Here is a 19,669-nt window from a genome sequence, read left to right as displayed (position 1 = left end):
GGATTAAGTCCAATCTTCTTTACAGATTTGGCAATTTCTTCCTCTTTTGAGGCTTTAGCATATATTATCTGTTTTGCCTCTTTCTGTCTCATTTTATACACCTCTCTATCAGCTATACTTCCAGACTCTTTATACCTCCTATAGGTAGCCTTTTTTTTCATTGACTATAGCCCTTACATCATTGCTAAACCATAGCGGTTTCTTCCTCCTTTTACCTTTAGTTATTTGCCTTACATACAGTTCAGTGGCTTTTAAGATGGCCTTTTTTAATACAGTCCACTGTGTGCTCGCTCCTGCCATTTTATCCCTCCCCTTTAATTCATTGTTTAAATATTCCCCCATTGCATTAAAATTTGTTTTTCTGAAATCCATTACTCCCCTTCTCTCTACTCTATCCTTCCTATACAGTGTATATCCTGGTATGGATATTTCCCATTCATTAGAATTCTTAAACCATGTCTCAGTTATGGCAACCAGATCCAAATTATCTCTAGATATTATGGCCATTAACTCACAGATCTTGTTGCTCAAGCTTCGAGCATTCGTGCACATTACCCGAAGAACATTGTTTTCATTATTAGTTTGCCCCTTATCATCAACAACTACATCTATTTTATTCGCAGCTCCCTTTTCATAAGCTTCCAGAAACATTTATCCTCATTGGTCGGGGACAGAAATCATCCACATCAGTTACATCTCTGTCCACTTTACCTAGTTTAAATGCCAGTCCAAGAAAGTTCTGAACTCCTTGCCGAGCACCTGGGTACCTCTGTATGATGGATGCAAACCATCCCTCTTAAACAACTCCCTATTAGACCACCTACTGACATCATGACTTACATAGCCAAAACCTTCAGCTTTACACCACTGCCTTAACCACACATTAAACTCTCTGATACAAGTTGTTTTATCTTCCTGGCCACAAACCGGTAACACCTCTGAGAAAGTCACCGAATCAGTTATTTTGCCCAGTTCCACACTTAGACATTGGAAATATCTTTTTACTACATTAACATTTCTCTGGGACAAATCATTTATGCCAAGATGCACCACCACATCAACGTTATTACCTTTACTCACAGCCTTGACAATATTTGTAATCCGCCTCCTGTCCCTGCTGGCAGTGGCCCCTGGGAGACACCTCATCAGCTTCACCACATCCTTACTTTGTCCGAAATCAACACCTCTAACAGTTGAGTCACCCACAAGAAAATGTGTCCTCTTTTTATTTCTACTAACTGCACTTGATGGTTTGGTGACACTATGCACCTCACTTACAACAACTTTCCCTTGGAACATCCCCTCATTCTCCACCTGAGGGGCCTCGCTAATATCTACAACATCCTTACCATTTAAATCTGCAAGAACATTATAGGAATTTATTGTAGAACACATTAATTCTTCATTTAAAATAGCATCAAATTGACACCTGCTCTTTAGCAAGTTCCACAAATAGTAAAATAAATCAAAATAAAACATTCATCTATACTTATATATGTGTACCTATATATATATAATTGATTAAGTACAATATATAGATTTATTACTGTGAGTTACATAGTATCTAGACCTATTAACCTTTCTTCCAATAAAAGAGGATATAAGCAGCTCAGAGTTGAACTATGGAATCCCAGAAGCTGTATTTTTTAAAACATGTTTTATTTGTAGTTTTCTTTTCACAGATCTGTCTGTCTGTCTGTCTGTCTGTCTGTCTGCCTGCCTGCCTGTCTGTCTGCCTGTCTGTCATCTTATATATCATCCATCACATATATAAACTCCCATTCCAAATAATTCTGGACAGCATTATGGCTCAGCTCTATATCAATGCAGTTGTATATAGTTATGTAAATCACATATTGCTGTATGAATCTAGTTACAGAATAACAGAATAATAGAGTTGGAAGGGACCTTGGAGGTCTTCTAGTCCATCCCCCTCTCAGGCATGGAAACCAGTGATGGCAAACCTATCGCATGGGTAGCACAGGTGGCACGCGAAGCCATATCTGCTGGCACATGAGCTGTTGTCCTAGCTCAGCTCTAGCATGCATGTGTGTGCTGACCAGATGATTTTTGGCTCATACAAAGGCTCTGGGAGGGTATTTTTGGCTTCCAGAGAGCCTCCGGGGGGATGGGGGAGGGTGTTTTTACTCCAGCACAAGGGAAGCCTTTATTTATTTATTTGTTTATTCAATTTTTATGCCGCCCTTCTCCTTAGACTCAGGGCGGCTTACAACATGTTAGCAATAGCACTTCTTAACAGAGCCAGCATATTGCCCCCACAATCCGGGTCCTCATTTTACCCACCTCGGAAGGATGGAAGGCTGAGTCAACCTTGAGCCGGTGATGAGATTTGAACCGCTGACTTACAGATCTACAGTCAGCTTCAGTGGCCTGCAGTACAGCACTCTACCTGCTGTGCCACCCGGCTCATTATTATGATCCTATTGGGCCCATCAGAAGTTGGAAAACAGGCCATTTCTGGCCTCCAGTGGGCTTCCGGGGTGGTGGGAAAGATGTTTTTGCCCTCCCTAAGTATTGAATTATGAGTGTGAGTGCTCACGCATGTGACATAGTGCACACTTCTGCTCTTTCGGCACCAAAGGGAAAAAAAGGTTTGCCATCACAGCCCTATACCATTTCAGATAAATGATTGTCCAATCCTTTCTTTAAAACTTTCAGTGTTGAAGCACCCACAACTTCGGGAGGCAAGTTGTTCCACTGAATTAATTCAATAAATTTCTCCTTAGTTCTAGTTCTTGAATTCAAAAGGATCACAGGTTGTATTAGTTGGCGATTAATCTGCAACATATCTAAGAATTTTACATCTGAAGTCTACCTTTTGTATTCTAACTACTATGTATCTCTTCTCCCCTTCCTTTTTATCTTCCTAGGTGACAGACATGATGCAGAAAGCCTTATTTGATTTCTTGAAACGCCGATTTGATGGCAGGTATGAGCAGGAGCCTCGGGGGGGGGGGAGAGGGGTCTTGGGGGAAACCTGGAAATCTTATGGCCACATCTATGTGATTTCAGGAGAAAATCCAAATAGAGGTCATAAGATATGGGAGGGTTGGTACAGAGTTTCTGCCTTCCAGAATTTCTACAAGTTTTCCTGCATTTTACTGACTACAAAACATTTTCCCCTCTTTCTTCCAGGAGCTGAAGGTTAGCCATTTCTTTTTGAAATAAAAACAGAAAGAAGTTAGGGGTTTTTTGTGTGTGGTTTCTTAAAAACTCCTTTTCTAATTCCTAGTGAAGCGAAACCAGTTTCGGTTTGGTTGGGCTGAGATTATTAAACGTCCATTGGCAGATATGTAGATTCCTTTTTCTGGTTCTAGTACCAGAAATACATCCTAGTGATCTGGTGGGAATACCTGGCGAATGAAGTTGGCTTCTTCAGCTATTCATCCCTCTGTGTCTCCTACAGAATATCCATTACACGTGTGACGGCTGATATATCTCTGGCTAAGCGCTCAGTCCTCAACAATCCTAGCAAACACACCATCATTGAGCGGTCCAGTACCCGTTCCAGTCTGGGTAAACTTCAGATCTTTGTTTTCTTCTAAAAAGAAAATTATCACGATTTTTTTTCCCCTGTTGAAATCATGGGTGGGAAAGAGAAGGCAGATCACATTACACTAACATTTTGCATGTTAACTGAGCCTTATCTAACTCTAATCTGTATCAGTTGAGAATACAGTGATACCTCGTCTTACAAACGCCTCGTCATACAAACTTTTCGAGATACAAACCTGGGGTTTAAGATTTTTTTGCCTCTTTTTACAAACTATTTTCACCTTACAAACCCACCACCACCACTGGGATGCCCCACCTCCGGACTTCCATTGCCAGCGAAGCACCTATTTTTGCGCTGCTGAGATTCCCCTCCATGGGAAACCCCACCTCTGGACTTCCGTGTTTTTGTGATGCTGCAGTGGCATCCCAGCAGCGCAAAAACGGGTGCTTCGCTGGCAACGAAAGTCCAGAGATGGGGCTTCCCAGCGAGGGGAGCCTCAGTGAAATTGCAGCATTGCAAAAACACAGAGGTCCGGAGGTAGGGTTTTGAGGACTTCGGTGTTTTTGCGATGCTACAATTTCACTGATGCTCCCTTCGCTGGGAAACCCCACCTCTGGACTTCCGTTGCCAGCAAAGCACTCATTTTTGCGATGCTAGAATTCCCCTGCTGGGATTCCCCTGCAGCATCGCAAAAACACAGAAGTCTGGAGGTGGGTTTTCCCATGGAGGAGAGCCTCAGGGGAATCCCAGCAGCGCAAAAACGGGCGCTTCAGCTGGCAAAAGGGGCGAATTTTGCCCTGGCACGCATTAATAGCTTTTCCATTGATTCCTGTGGGAAACATTGTTTCGTCTTACAAACTTTTCACCTTAAGAACCTCATCCCGGAACCAATTAAGTTTGTAAGACAAGGTATCACTGTATCTTTTTCCTGGATGATTTTTTTTTAAATAGTTTTTTTTGTAGTGTTGTCTCTTTCCCCCCTTCTCCCCGACAGACCCCCTTTGACACAGTCCTTGAGCAGGGCATTGGGATGGTCTCTGCAACAACATGAATTTATCTATATCCAGGAATGGAAGTGGGGGAACCCTAAAATACGCAGAGCATGGACAATGGGATCAGAATTTTTATAGGGTGCATTTTAAATCCCATACACTTCTGTGCATGAGGAAGAATGTTCCTTCTCAAACAACAACTGAAAAAGGAGAAAGCAGTTGGGTTTGTCAGCAGCCTTCTCTATTTTTAATCCCTCCCCATGTTGTGATTTCATCAGTCTTGTAGGCATCTATCACTGCTTCCCAATGACTTCGACTCACTCTTCTCTTTTCCCCCCTCCCCTTCCCACAATTTTCCTTCCCATGTGTCTGCGCATCCTCTTCCTTTCTGTGCTCCTGATACAGATGTCTTGGGTATGTAACCTTTAACTTCACAAGCTCTCCAGTGTTCCTTCCAAGTGCCAATTTAACATGGTTAAGTTCAGCATGGGAGATATGTTTTAAGTTAATGGGGCAGAGGGTGTTCAAAACCAGAACAATAAAATATGCTTCACTCTTGCTGAAATGTTTAAAACATATTTTTTTTGGATTTTTAATTGTGTTTGGGAAGTGAAAAATGCAGACTCGTTTTTCACTTTCATTCATTTCCTAAGATCTTAATGAGCCAAACCAAATCCAAAAAATAATGTCTCTCCCCCCCCCCCAGTTGATGGCCATCATAAGGACAGCAACAATGCTTAATGTTTTGGTTGCAGCCCTACTCATATTTACTTGGGAGAAACCCAGTGAAATTCAATGGGACATATCTTTAAGTAGGCTTAATGCTCTAACACTGTTAGAGAAATCACTTGGTTGTAAAAGGTTACAGATTCTATATTTAGATTTATTTATTTATCTATCTATCTATTTATTTAGAAATAAATAAATAGATTCTATATTTAGATTTATTTATTTATCTATCTATTTATTTATTTATTTAGAAATAAATAAATAGATTCTATATTTAGATTTATTTATTTATCTATCTATTTATTTATTTAGAAATAAATAAATAGATTCTATATTTAGATTTATTTATTTATCTATTTATTTATTTATTTAAAAATAAATAGATTCTATATTTAGATTTATTTATTTATCTATCTATTTATTTATTTCTTGGACATTTCCAATTTTGGTACCCTGCAAGTTTGTACTCTTTGACTCCCAGAATTCTCATTAATGTCATGCTGCCTAGAAAATTTTGGGAGTTTCACACAATTGGACTTACATTGAAAACTTCAAAGAAAAATAAATACAAATAGAAATATTTAAAACTGGATCAGGCTTTGTGAATCAAAACTTAGCCTTCGTTTTTATACTTCAAACTTGTTTCTTTGGCTAGCAGTTACTTCACTTTTCTTCATTTGAGGGATGACTTTAAACCAAACTGTCAGTGCATCAGACTGATTGTTGACCATTCAGAAATGAAAAAAATTAATCTTTGTCCTATAAAATAGGCAGATTTAATCAGTGTATCCTTTTTTCAAAGGCATCATCAGCCATAATCTCACAATGATAGGCGTTATAGCTGTGGCACCTAAATATAATAGTGAAAATAAGTGAGTTATGGGGTAATTATAACTGATTTCATGTCATGCATTGAACAGATACTACAGAAGGGTACAGTAAAGAAATCCCCAAATCTGTTGTGTGGGTTTTTTTTTTTGTTTGATAGCATTTCTCAGAATTCCATAATTGGAATGTCTAGTTCTTCAGAAGCAAACAAGGTTGAGAAAGATTGTTATAGAATAGTGATGGTGGACCATTTTTGGTTTTGTGCCAATAGGAGGCGCAGGGGGGCACATGTGTGCGTGCCCAAACCCATAATTCCATATGCTCCCACGCATATGCAAGTGACCCCACCCCCACTCCTGGCATGTGATGGCATGCCTGTTTTTCACTCTCCGCAGGCTTCTAGGAGCCTAGGGAGGGTGAAAACGGCTTTTTCCACACACCCCGGAGGCCCTCAAATGGGCAGAAAATGGCCATTTCTGATAATGGTAGGAGCAAGCAGCAAATGGCAAGTTCTGGCTGAACTGAAAAGTCTGTGGATTTTTTCCGCTCTCTCCAAGCTCCAGAGTCTTTTTAGCAGTCTGGGAAGGACGAAAATGGCCTCCCCAACAGGGGCTGAAAACAGGTTGTTTCCAGACCCCCAGTGGGCCCAGAAGGCCCCAAAATCAGCTAGCCAGTGTGCATATGCGTGCCGGACCTGAGTTCACATGCCCACCGAAATGGACCCGCAGGCCACTTGTGGAATGTGTGCCATAGGTTCGCCATCATGGTTCTAGAACTATCACAGGGCAGTTGATTCTTGCAGCTATTTTTTTCCTCCCTGGCAGTGCTGATCTTGTCTTCTCCTTCTCTGGTGCTTGTTCTCTGCCTTGGCAGCTGAAGTGCAGAGCGAGATAGAGCGCATCTTTGAATTGGCTCGAACATTACAACTAGTTGCCTTGGATGCAGACACCATTAATCATCCAGCTCAACTCTCCAAGACCTCATTAGCACCTATTATCGTCTACATCAAGATCTCTTCCCCAAAGGTGAACAAACCCCCTTTTTCTTCCACCTGATTCTACTAACAAATTACCTTCCTCCTGGTTTGGAAAAGAAAGGTGGGCGGTCATAGAGGGACTTGGTGCCAAAATAAATTAGAAAATTCATATGGTACCTAAGTGGGGTGTGGGCAGGTGAGAATAGTTTATAGCACTGAGTGCCCGAACTGAAAGATGTGAATGTGCGTGAATGCACGTGAACATGGATATGCATGGAAATACACGAGTACAGCCATGCGCATGCGCAGCAGAGACCCGAAGACCACCTGGCCGGCAGGAGGAGGGGCATCCCAACAGGGACAGCACGGCAAGAGATAAGAACTTTCGTGAGCTTCTGTTTTGTTGTTTGTAGGGAAACAGTAGCTCACAAAAGAAATGCCACCGGGATCTGATCTACGGCAATGGTGCACATGCCAGCAGAGAGGGCTTTGCATGCCACCTCTGGCATGTATGCCATAGGTTCGCCATCACAAGCGGGTGGGCAGCAGGTAGGATAGGGTGGAATGCAGTTCCACCGGCAGAAATAAAGCTCCAGTTGATCGGCGGCAGTCACTTCCTGGATTACCGGGCTCGGCTCAGCTCTCCTTTTTTCTCCTGCATCTGCACTCCTTGCTTTTTCCCTCTTTCCTCTTTTCTGGCCTCGGGTGAGCTTCCCTCTCTCTTGCCCAGCTCCCCTCCAGCCTCCCACGGCCAACTCCCGCCTGAGGTGCAAGCAGAATGCGTGGGTGGAAGCTGCACTGGCAGCATTTATGCTTCTGGCAGCACCCGTTCACCTAGCTATCCAGCCTCAGGCGGGGGTGACGCAGGAAGGAGAGCGCAGGAAGTGCGAAGCAAATTGTCACCCCAGCGAGCAACATTGGTAAGGTTGTAAGTCGAGGACTTAACAGTTCACTTAAATGATGATGATCATTCAAGCCACTCCCACCTGGTCACATGGCTGGCAAGCCACTCCTGGCCAGTCACATGACCATTAAGCCACACCCAGTGTGGCAGTAAAAAATTTAGCTGCCCATTACTGATCACAAGCATATAGGAATGTTTACCTCAGAAGGAGTGCATAAAAGACATATACTATAAGTACTTCTAACACAAGTTATTAAACTGGTTACTGCTAAATTACAGAGGAGAATGCACACGTTATATAGAAACCATAGAGCCAGTGGTGCACTTACCTTACACTGTTTTCATTGGCTGCCACTGTTCTTCATGATTTCAGGAAGAAATATTTCCCAGCCCTTTTGGTGTCAGGGATTGTTAACATTTGCATGAAAATCCTGTGTTGTGTCTAATGAATTACAGCACTTATTTTGTTGATTTATTCCTGTAGAAGTTCTGTTATTAAAGGGGAAGAGGTTAAACAGCCTTAAAAAAATAATATTCCTCAGATGATCAGAAATGCATTTATTTTCTTATTTTTCATTAGTTATGTTCTTTCCTTGTTTCCTGTATATTGTTAAAACTACTGGTTACCGGGGGAAAACCTTGTTTCAACAAAATTGAATAAACTGCCTTCTTTGGCTTGTGACTGTAGGGCTGGTCATTTTTTGAAGTACCTGCATGATTGATTCTGGTAGTGCTGAGGCTGCTTCTTTAATGAGTTTATTTATTTAAGAAATATATAAGTTTGTTTGTTTGTTCAATTTCTGTGTCATCCAACTCCCTATTTTTCCATACATTTTACCACTGGTTTCCTTTTCCATGGGCCTTAATGAATGCCTCTATGGTCTAAATTTGAAATAGGAAACCACTAATAGTAGAAGAAACATAAAAAGTAGCTAATTTTACAATATTGTTTTCCTTAATTGCTTATAGTTGCAATCTGACTTTTGTGATGGGAATATAGTAACCATAATGTAGGTGAGACTTGGATGAAAACTTGATCATAGAAAGATAATTAACAAGATACAAGAAACAGCAAGTCCAGTCCTGGTCCCTGAATGCAGCAAAGACCAAAGAGTTTTCCAGTTTTTACCCAGGCTATTTGTGTTTCACATTTTCTCCTTTCAAAAACTTGATCTTATTTTAATAGCTTGCTTAAACTTCATCTTATTTTAATAGCTTGCTTAAACTTGATCTTATTTTAATAGCTTGCTTAAAATTGTGTGTGATCATGCAGAGGTGGAATTACGCTCTGTTAGATGTAAAGACCGCACATAGTTCATACAAATCCATTTGTAGCCTTTTTTTTTTGTTTGCTTCTTTTCAAAGCAACTGCACATAAGGAAATAACTTGTGACAAATTAGATCATGGGCCCAACTACTTTAGAAACTCTTCAGGCTCAAAGGAGTTATTTAAGATGTCAAGAAGAGACACATTCGTTTTTACACGAAATGCTAGAAAATGAAGGCAGGAGGCGAAAGGCAAAAACATTGCTCTATTACCACTCCAATTTATCCATTCCAAATTGCTACTTCATCTTCACAATTTGAAATGTAGTCTTCTTGCTGTGACTATTTATTCAGAGGAATAAAGGCTCTGTGTTCAGAGGAATACCTCTTCCCTGTATATACGTATATTTCGGACTATAAGACTCACCTTTTGTTTTGGGGGAGGAAAATAAGAAAAAAAGATGATTGTGGCAGGTGGATCTGCCTCCCGGAATATCCCCAATCAGCTGTTCCCAGAGGTGAATTTAAGCAGCAGGTTCATTGCTTTCCACCCCCTGCCTCTGAAGCATCTGTTTCAGAGGATGGATGGGGCTACATTCAGAGTGTAAGACGCAGCCAGATTTTCACCCTCTTTTTGGGGGGGGGGAGGAGAAAGGTGTGTCTTATATTCCAAAATATGATAAATGTTCATATAATGGCAAGTGTTTCTTTAGGAGAAGGATGACAGCAAGAGTTGCTTGGAAGTATCTTCCTCCCTATTAATAATTGGTTTGTTCTGATCCTGTCTCCATTCTTTCCCAACAGGTGCTGCAAAGGTTGGTGAAATCTAGAGGTAAATCCCAGGCCAAGCACTTGAATGTGCAAATGGTGGCATCAGACAAGTTGGCACAATGTCCCCCAGTAAGTTCTCACACTGGACGCAGCAGCCTAATGGTCAGGATCCCTTCAATTTTTCTTTCTATGTTTTCCAATCTGACTTACACCATGCAAATGAAGCATTTGGTCCCCTTCTCACCAACACCAGTTTGCCCTGTCCATATCTTTGTGGTATCAGACTTCAAATTTCAGCCTCTGTTGTGATATTCCATTCTTTAGATAAGTTCTTGATCTATATCTTTGCCCATACTTACAAAGCAAGCCAAATAGGGAAGTTATCATGACTCTTCTGTGCTCAGTATCATGTGTAGACTGGTCTTTTCTACTGTTGATTTCCAGAGATGATGGATTACAATTCCTAATATGCTTGGCCAGCATGCTCATACAGAGGAAAGGCTTACCAAAAACTATTTTACTACTAGTAAAAAAAATAGCAATATAGATTTCCCTCTTTCTCTATTACAATGGCCATTTCACTTGCACCAGAATAGTTTTTCAATACAGTAATGGAGTAGTGTCCTTTATTGTATCTGAAGGATTTAAGCAAACTTAGGTGGTGTTCTGTCGGGCTCTCTGGCAGACTCCTCCCAAAAATTCACAGGTACAAATTTCAGACACACACACGTTTGAAAATTCAAAACAATGTTCTTTATAATGAAAATTCACTTAAACTAAGCCCTCTTTTGGTATAGCAAAGAGCACTCATCTCCAACCAAACTGGTAATTTGTACAAGTCCCTTATCAGTTCTGTGATACTTAGCTTGCAGCTTTGAGGCAATTCACAGTCCTTCTTCTTTCACAAAGTGAAACACACTTTGCTCTGGTTTAGTTTCAGAGCGGGGAAAAATCAGAACACAAAAAGTCAAAGTCAGTAAAGCAGTCACAAAACCCACAGGCTGCTATTTATAGCAGCCTCGCTAATTACCACAGCCCCACCCAACCACAGGTGGCCTCATTTTCTTTGATAATAATCTCTCAGTTGTTGCTGCCTATGTATCGCTCTCCGCATGCATGGCTGTATCATTAACTCTTGTTCTGAATCCAAGGAGGAGCTAGATAATTGATCTCCTTCTGAGCTGTCTGCCACTCTCTCCTCCTCCCTGTCACTCATGTCTTCTTGGTCAGAGGAGCCTTCATCATCAGATTCCATCGGAGGCAAAACAGGCCTGCAGCATGTGGATGTCTCTCCCACATCCACAGTCCTTGGGGCAGGAGCTGGGGCAGAGCTAACACAAAACAGGTGGTACAGGAAAGATCATATTGTAGCTCTCCTCTTCAACTCTTGGTTGCCTATCTCCCAAGGTTTACCCTCTGGAAATTGGAGAAGATTGTGTTTTTGAAAACCTACTACTTCAGCCCACTGGCTTCTATTCATAAAATCTGTTTACTTCCTCCTCCTCTTATTGCTGCTCCTGATCTTCCACCCCATTTCCCACCCCTAGCGCCATCTTTCTACTTCTCTCATTGGACCAATTTACTGCTACTCTTCATCCTGTTTTTCTGCAGGAAATGTTTGACATCATTCTGGATGAAAACCAACTGGAAGATGCTTGTGAACACCTGGCCGAGTACCTGGAAGCCTACTGGAAGGCCACCCATCCTCCTAGCAGTAACCCACCCAATCCATTGCTAACCCGCACCATGGCAACTGCTGCCTTGGCTGCGAGCCCCGCCCCGGTCTCCAACCTCCAGGTACAAGTGCTGACCTCCCTCAAGCGCAACCTGGGGTTCTGGGGTGGGAGGGGCAGCCTGGACGAGGGGCTGAGTGGAGCAATCCGGGTTGAAGAACACGAATTGTAGTTTTCTGGAAAAACTGGGATGTTGCTCCAGAAAGAAGAAATAAGGGAGACCTATCCACAAGGCTCCCGCTTGCCCTCCAAGGATTGTTGGTACTGCTGTTCAGTGAAGGTGATCACTCTATATTTCTCCTCTCTGCCTTACACCTCTCTCTGCTAAGGATCCTTCCGCCTTTTCAAAACGTACACTAATTTTCTTGAAAGGATGGCCTTGTGATGTTTTCCTATGTGCCTACATCTCCCCCTGCCTTTGTCTTAACAAGCATTGCATGCTAGGACACTGGGTCTGGAGGGAAGATATTGCAGTTAATCATGGTAAAATGGTATCCTAGGAGCCATAAAGGCATTCATTTTCCTTCGCTTTCTTGCCAAGCCATGCAGGAATTGACCAAGCTTTTTGCAAATGTATGTACATGAACGCAGAAGCTGGGTTACTATGCCACAAAAGTGCCCTGGTTTCCATTAACCTCCTCTGCCATGCTTAAGTTCCTATTGTATTCCTAAAAAGAGTGTAAGAATGTAGACAAGGGCTGTACTCAAAAGCTAATTATTCTCCAATTTGGTACTCCTCGGTTGTATTGGTTTCAACTCAACTATGTGAATTTTCAGTATGCTGAAAATTCTCTCTGTTGAACTTCAGCACATCTGGAATACACCAGGGTTGAAGAAGTTTCAGTGGAGTGATATTATAAAAAGCCCACTACTACTGCCTCTCCAAATAATATACAGTGGTACCTCGGCTCTCGACCACAATTCGTTCCGCAAGTGTGGTCGAGAACCGATTTGGTCGAGAACCGAATTAATTTATCCCATAGGAAATAATGGAAATGGATTTAATTAGTTCCCAGCCCATTGACTTGCTGGGAACCAATTAAATCTACTTCCTCTATTTCCTGTGGGATAAAGATCTGAGGGGACGGGATGGGAGGGAATGGGAGTCGGGATCTGACACGCCCCTCCTGGCCGCCCTCTTAACAGCCTCCCAGTCTCTACCGTCTAACTGCTCCAAGCTGCAGGAAGGGTAGGGCTGGTTGCAATACTGGCAGCTTCGGGGGACTCTTTTCCTCAACGGTTCAGTTTGTTACCCCCAGGCAGCTGCACCAACTTTTTCTTTCCCGGCGGCGGCAGCTCCAGTGGCTTCCCTTCAAGGAGCAGCAGCAGCAGCGTCGGGAACATCACGTGATGAAGGGAAGCCGCCGGGACCGCCACCGCCGCCGGGAAAGAAAAAGTTGGTGCAGCTGCCTGGAGGTAACAAACTGAACCACTGAGGAAAGGAGCCCCCCAAAGCTACCGGTATTGCAGCCAGCCCTACCCTTCCTGCAGCTTGGAGCAGTTAGACGGTAGAGACTGGGAGGCTGTTAAGAGGGTGGCCAGGAGGGGCGTTTCAGATCCCGACTCCCATTCCCTCTCACCCCATCCCCTCAGCTGCTTTGCAAACCTGCCCTGGTCGCACATTTTGAATAGTAAACAAAATTTTCTGTTTAGTATCCAAATTTTTGTTTGGATATTGAAGCAAATTTCTGCAGAAAATTTTGTTCGGTATCCGAAATGTACGAAAACCAAGGCGTTCGAGAACCGAGGTACCACTGTACTGTCTAAAACTTACCGTAATCATTGTTGCAACTTATCAAAACAATGTCCCTTCCAGCTTCCTAAGCTATTAGTAGACAAGACAACACTAATCAGAATCAGCATCCCATTTGTCAAAATCAGCACCTTCCACGTCACATTATGCAATGTCTTATCTTTTTACTTTAACTAGATCCCTCATCTTTGCACCTAGTAAACTAACTTCTGGTGTGAGGCTCATCTAATATGTTTCTTTCTTTAGTTGAAAATATGAACTTGCACCCTGACTATAATAGTTTATTTTTTTCAGGAGTGAATTTAATCTGTTCCTATACTTCAGAAAATGGAGTTTTCCTTGTTTCAAATAGATGTTTGAGTATATGATGAAAAATGTCACATGCTTTTTGTTTTTAGAAAAGTGCAGGCTCTGAAGTGGTAACCATACCTATGAATCTCATCCTTTAAGTTGATCCTTTCCCCAATTGGCCTCCCTTGCTTTTTTAATGGGTCTGCATGATGAGACTCAATGGATTAATGATCTACTAATTATCTATAAATGGCATTGTGTCAGAACTTGATCAAAATCCAGGTAAAGGTAGTCCTCGACTTACAACAATTCATTTAGTGACCATTTGAAGTTATAACAGCACTGAAAAAAAGTGATCTATGGCCATTTTTCACACTTATACCTGTTGTATCTTCCCCATTGGCATCTGATCAAAATTCAGACACTGGGCAACTGACTCTCATTTATGATGGTTGCAGTGTCCAAGGGTCAATTTTTTTGGACATTCTGATAAGCAAAATCAATTGGGAAGCTACATTTACGTAACAACTATGCCACTAACTAAACAACTGCTGTGAGTCATTTGACAACTGTGGCAAGAAAGATTTTAAAATGGGGCAAAACTCACTTAACAACTGCCTGACTTAACAGAAATGTTGGGCTCAATTGTGGTTGTATGTTGAGGACTACCCGCAGAGCAATATGCTGTCACTTTGATCTTGATATATCTTGATCTTGAGCTATATATGCTGAAATCTTGCAGGTTATCAAACTGGATGGTAAGTCTTTCTAACATTATAGAAACAATAGAAAAGTCACATTTTCCCCCTTAAATAACTACATGTGTGCATGTACGTGTGTGGGTGTGTGGGTGTGGGTGTGACAAGGAGTGAAACATAGCCAAATCTGGAAGAAAGAGTGATGGTGAGAAAAATCCAATTGGAGGGCCAGAAAATTCTCATTCCTGTTCTAGTTCACATTGATTCTTCAAAACTTGTCCAAAACTACATCCAAACCGCAATTTCTGACAACATGCCAGAATTAACATTCTTCTCTGAAGCTATTTCCCTTTTTCCTGGTGATGCTATTCAGGGAATAATTTGGGGGCAAAATTCTAGATCCGAGTTTGGAGACCCAAAATGCAGCATGGCATGGTTTGTTTTCTGTTGAAGTAAGTGAAGTAATATACATTATTGCCTAAGAGTACACTTTACCGCCCTTAAGTCTGGACTTTATTCAATTCAATTCAATTTATTAGATTTGCATGCCGCCCCTCTCCGAAGACTCGGGGCGGCTCACAACAGCCATTATAATTAACCAGCAGCACTACTGTTCCAAATCTCTCTCCCGACACCCCTAATTTCTCAATCCCTCAATTGTCCATCTTCTTTATTTCTTTGCAAGTCTCTTTGGCATTAAGGTGCATGAGGATTTTCTTGTTCATCTGCTTGGAGAGGAAGAAGAGGGAATGCTACCAAACAAAAAAAAATGGTTTGTCTTGGCCTGGGGAGGGGAAGGCTGATTGCTTTCTTAAATCTAGGGTGATTCACAAGACTAGAGTTCAATAATGTCTCATTCTAACCAGTTGGAGGATGTTACTGCTGCTGTGTGGTGGCTGCACTAACATTGTTTTATCTTTTTCTTCTGTTCATTTGCATGGTGTGCGATATCTGCTTCTTTCAATCAGGGACCCTATTTGGTGCATGGGGAGGAGTCCCATGACCCCGAGCATCCTGGCCTCCACAGCTACACAGGGCAGCCAGTGGGACATGGCCAGATCCGTTCAACGGTGCCACCTTCTCACTTGGCTGCCCGAGGCCTTTCCAGACAAGACACCTTTGATTCGGAGATGCCGGGCAGTCGTGATTCTGCTTACACCGACCCAACGGATTCCTGCATGGACATTGAAACTGACCCTTATGAGGAGTCGGAGCCTCCTTGCCTGAGCCACCGTCAGGGCGCCTGGGAGGCTGAAGAACCTGAGCCTCATCACTTCCAGGGCCGCGGTCATCATTCCCCCCAGTGCCAAGGCTCCCTGGAAGCCGAGGAGCCTGACCGACAAAACCATAATCGGTCTCTGCGTGGGCGGGGCAAAGGGCGGGAACGCTACTGCCAGGAAGAGGAAGAGCTGGAAGCTCTAGGTCATAACCAAAACAATATGGAAGACTGGGGGCGTGATGCTTATATCCGTTAAGGCCTCAATGGCGGGCTTTTATCCACCTAGAGAGAAGCTTGTTCCCACTCAAACCTTTGGGGATGACAGCTGAGAGCCAATGAGGGCAGAGGCTGTCCCTAAAAGAGTGGCCTTCAGCCCCACAGGAAGAGCTTGATGGCTGTACTGTTTGCACCCCCAAAGCCACACCACCATTGACCAGGCCTGTAATTCAATGCCCCTCCTTGTCTGGGAACACCCTCCATCCTCCCTCTTTGCCATTTGTGCCAACAACTTTAACATCCTCTCCCTGCCAGCAGCACTGCCTGGGCTTTACCACAAGATCATGAAGAATCACAATTGTCCTTAAATTCAAGGGTGGAAGGACATGGAGAAGGTTGATCTCCACTGGTGCCTCCAATTACCCCAGATGCTTGTGGAATGGCTGGAGTGGACAGTGGCCACAGACTGGCTCTTCCAAAGTCCTTTGCTCCTGTCCCCAGCCAAAGCCAAACAGCTTCTGGAGGAAGAGGACTTCCTCTCCTCTTTCAATTTTAAGTGTCATTCTTTGCTGTCTTATGGTGCTGCAACCAGCCCGCCAGTGTGTGTGTGGGGGGGGAGGGAGATAAATACAATTCTCAATTTTTCTCCCAAGATTTGTTCATTGCCAGACCTTTTCCAGTGCCTAGAAAAGAATTACAACACAAATCACCTTAAATCAGCCTTCTCCATTTTGACAGCCTCCAGGCCTGTTGCCATAACTGCGTGATTCCTAGCCAGCACATCTGGAAGTTGTCATGTTGGAGAAGGCTGCCTTAAGTGCTTCAGCCCTCCAGTGCCTCTGCTCAGGGCCCTTCTGTTCGTATTTGCATGCTGGGCAGATTCTGATCATACAGAATTGCATGCATGTACGTGTGGTATGTGCCATGTGCCTGGCAGAGAAAGTCTTTGACATCCCTGTAAATTGTTGTCTGGCTCTTAGTACTGACTTTGGAAAGCTCTTCCCAGCATGTGTGATAGCCTGGCCTGGGGCATTAGGCAGATAAAAGGCAGGCCAGCTCTCTCACTCCCCTGAGCCCACAAGGAGGCAATGCTAGGCTAGACTCCCTTTGCCTTTGTTGCAGGAGGTGCCTTCTCTTGTGGAAACCTTCCCTGTCAATCCATCTTGCTGTTGCTTCTTTCTTCCTGAGGATTTTTCTTCTCCTTTGGTGAAACTAGCTTGTCTTCCTTTTCCTCATAACATGCTAGATAAGTTCCAGGTAAAATAACAAACACATGGCCTCCATCACAGGGAGGGGGGAAGAAATAAAAGGAATTTGGATAGGTCAAGTTGGAGTCCTAAATCTGTTACTGTTGACAGAATTCTTTAAATAGAATTCTTTATTGGCCAAGTGTGATTGAACAGACAAGGAATTTTGATTGATTACTCAATTGATTAGTTATGCACAGGTCCAGAAACATGCTGGATCTAGGGGAGGTCCAGGGATGATCATCAAGGCAAAACATCTTAACTAGATCCATAGTGGGAAATTTGTAGCGGCTTGCTCCTACCATTATCAGTTATGCTGTGATAGACTCTCTCTTACCCAGACCAATGTTTAAAAGAATGTAAATTTTTGGGTCCAAATCTATTCCCTGTCTCTAGTCCCCAGGATCTTCCTTTAAAAGGATTTTAACAGGTAAGAATTGTGGCTTCATGGACACGTCCATGCGGCTTCCACAGCAACAATATGGAAGTAATTTATTACCGTTGCCCTCTAAGTAGTTTTAATCAACTTTGCTTAACTTTTCCTGAAACCAGCTATATTCTGTACTTAATTACACTTAAAAAGGATTGATCTTTACTAAGATTTATTATTGTGGCATGGAACTGTAAGCAACCGTTGTTATTTATAAATAACACAGAGATCTCAGGAGTTTCCCTTCCCTCCTTTATAGATACTTCAGGCTTCTATGTGGGCTTAGGAAAAAAAATAAAGGTGCCATTGCTTTAAGTGTCATGTTAATTTCAAATGAATAGATTCAAGACTTCCACGAAAGCCTGGGAAAAAAGGGAGGCTAATGTATAGTGGACAAATGCTGTGCTTACTCTTCCTATGAGTTCTGAAGCACTTGCATAACACTTCTCTGCCTTTGTTTATAAATTATATCCCCCACGCTCTGTTAGAATAGTATTTGTAGAAATATTAAAGAAAGGAAGATACTGGAAACTTGGTTGTACTTGGAGGAAGAAATAGTAAAAAATGGGCTGACATCAGATCCTTGGATTTGGGCAGCCTTCTTCAACGTGGTGCCAAAGGCTAAGAATTTAGGGAGTCATCATAGCTCAAGATAGCTGATAGTCCCCAAGTCAAGAAGGACAGGCAGGCACCTTTCTTTGCTAAACCTGGTAAGACGTTTGGCATATTCAGCTAGTAGGAAAAAAAGGAGGACATTGTGGCATATAAATCCAGTCTACCTATTACTCTACCAAGAAAGTATAAGGAATTGAAATGAAACTACTGCAAGGCATAGGAATAACTCTTAACCAGAAATATAGGTTGGCAAAATGAGGCACATTTTTAAAAAAAGTTATGACATCTTGCAATGATTGGGGGTGGCTGATCCTGATAGAATTTTGACCTGTGGGTTCATGGCAGAATAATTGGTTTTTGGTCCTTTATTACTGTAGGAAAAAGGAAAGCAAAAAAACCAAACAAAACCCCACAGATAATCTCCCCAGAGCTTTGCTATTGGTTTGAGCCAGTTATGTAATTCTTTCCCACCTATCCTTGAAACTGAAGTTCTCTTTGGTTTATTGGTATCTGATACCTTATTTTAAGCTGCTGCCTCTTATTCCAGAGCTTTGCACACCCAAAGCACTTTAATGGATAATCTTTCTATTAGACACCACCGCTGCATATATTGCTTTAATTTTTCTGCCCCGCGAACTTCAGCAATCTCGGACTTCTTGTGTCCAAATGATTAAATGACAATAGAAATAAGAATAGGCTATTTTGAGTTCTGTAAATCCAAATTAGTTTTAGGGTTTTCCCTTCTTGCCATGCCTATAAAATTGTGAATATGAAAGACAATAGAAGATCTATTACTCTCTATATGTTCAAGTTTGTTATGGGATGGATTTAATTTTTTTCTGTTGCTTCAGTGGAAATAAAATGGTGCAGATTCATAAACTCTCTACCAAAAAGTTGTTTACTGGTTAGCTGAGTTTGTTTCTTTGCAATAAAGGATTACAAATGGGATTTGAACAAGAATAATATATCACATTATAAGATTATTTTAAGAGAGTTTATTTTATATTATTTATTGTACTGTTCCTTGAGATTAAAAAAAATTGGCCAAATTTCTAATGAATGATTTCATCAAAAGACTTACAAACAGGAGTTTCCAGGGAGAAAAAGGGTGGTGGTAGAGATATTTTTAAGAATATGACATTGAACTTTCAAGTAAATAAGATTGATCATCTTCATCCCCAACCTATTTGTATCTCTTGGTTCTAGCTTCCTCTTTGGGTTGTTTTGTTGCTTAATTTGAGTGGGGAGCAAAAGAGAAAGGTTATTATCAAGAGAATATAAATTTTATTACGTTTTTGCCTCATCATTATACAACTGGTTCTTCAATGCTTCAATAATCCAAACCCATCATTATCATGGGAATAAAACTATTTTCTAAAATGCTATCTCTGAAATGTTTATTGTGTTCAGGTAAGAACAATGAAAAATACCATATTTCCCCAAATCATAAATATTAAAGGGAGAAACACTGGGATGCTGCTTGT

The 19,669-nt window shown here is 42.0% G+C and overlaps 1 protein-coding gene across 2 annotated transcripts in view; it reads left to right on the top strand.

Moving 5' to 3' along the window:
• The window catches only part of CACNB1 (calcium voltage-gated channel auxiliary subunit beta 1), an 85,098-nt gene extending 68,726 nt beyond the window's left edge, over window positions 1-16,372 (top strand). For both annotated transcript variants that reach the window (XM_070728857.1, XM_070728856.1), the window contains exons 9-14: window positions 2,892-2,950; window positions 3,428-3,537; window positions 6,940-7,091; window positions 10,017-10,112; window positions 11,595-11,780; window positions 15,427-16,372. In XM_070728857.1, coding sequence (XP_070584958.1) covers window positions 2,892-2,950; window positions 3,428-3,537; window positions 6,940-7,091; window positions 10,017-10,112; window positions 11,595-11,780; window positions 15,427-15,933 — 1,110 coding nt within the window. In that variant the 3' untranslated portion in view covers window positions 15,934-16,372. The remainder of the gene's footprint in view (window positions 1-2,891; window positions 2,951-3,427; window positions 3,538-6,939; window positions 7,092-10,016; window positions 10,113-11,594; window positions 11,781-15,426) is intronic.
• Window positions 16,373-19,669: the final 3,297 nt, after the last annotated feature.

Source organism: Erythrolamprus reginae, chromosome Z (genome assembly GCF_031021105.1).
Source record: "Erythrolamprus reginae isolate rEryReg1 chromosome Z, rEryReg1.hap1, whole genome shotgun sequence".
Classification (NCBI taxonomy): domain Eukaryota; kingdom Metazoa; phylum Chordata; class Lepidosauria; order Squamata; family Dipsadidae; genus Erythrolamprus; species Erythrolamprus reginae.
This window is presented reverse-complemented; position numbering and strand designations above follow the sequence as displayed.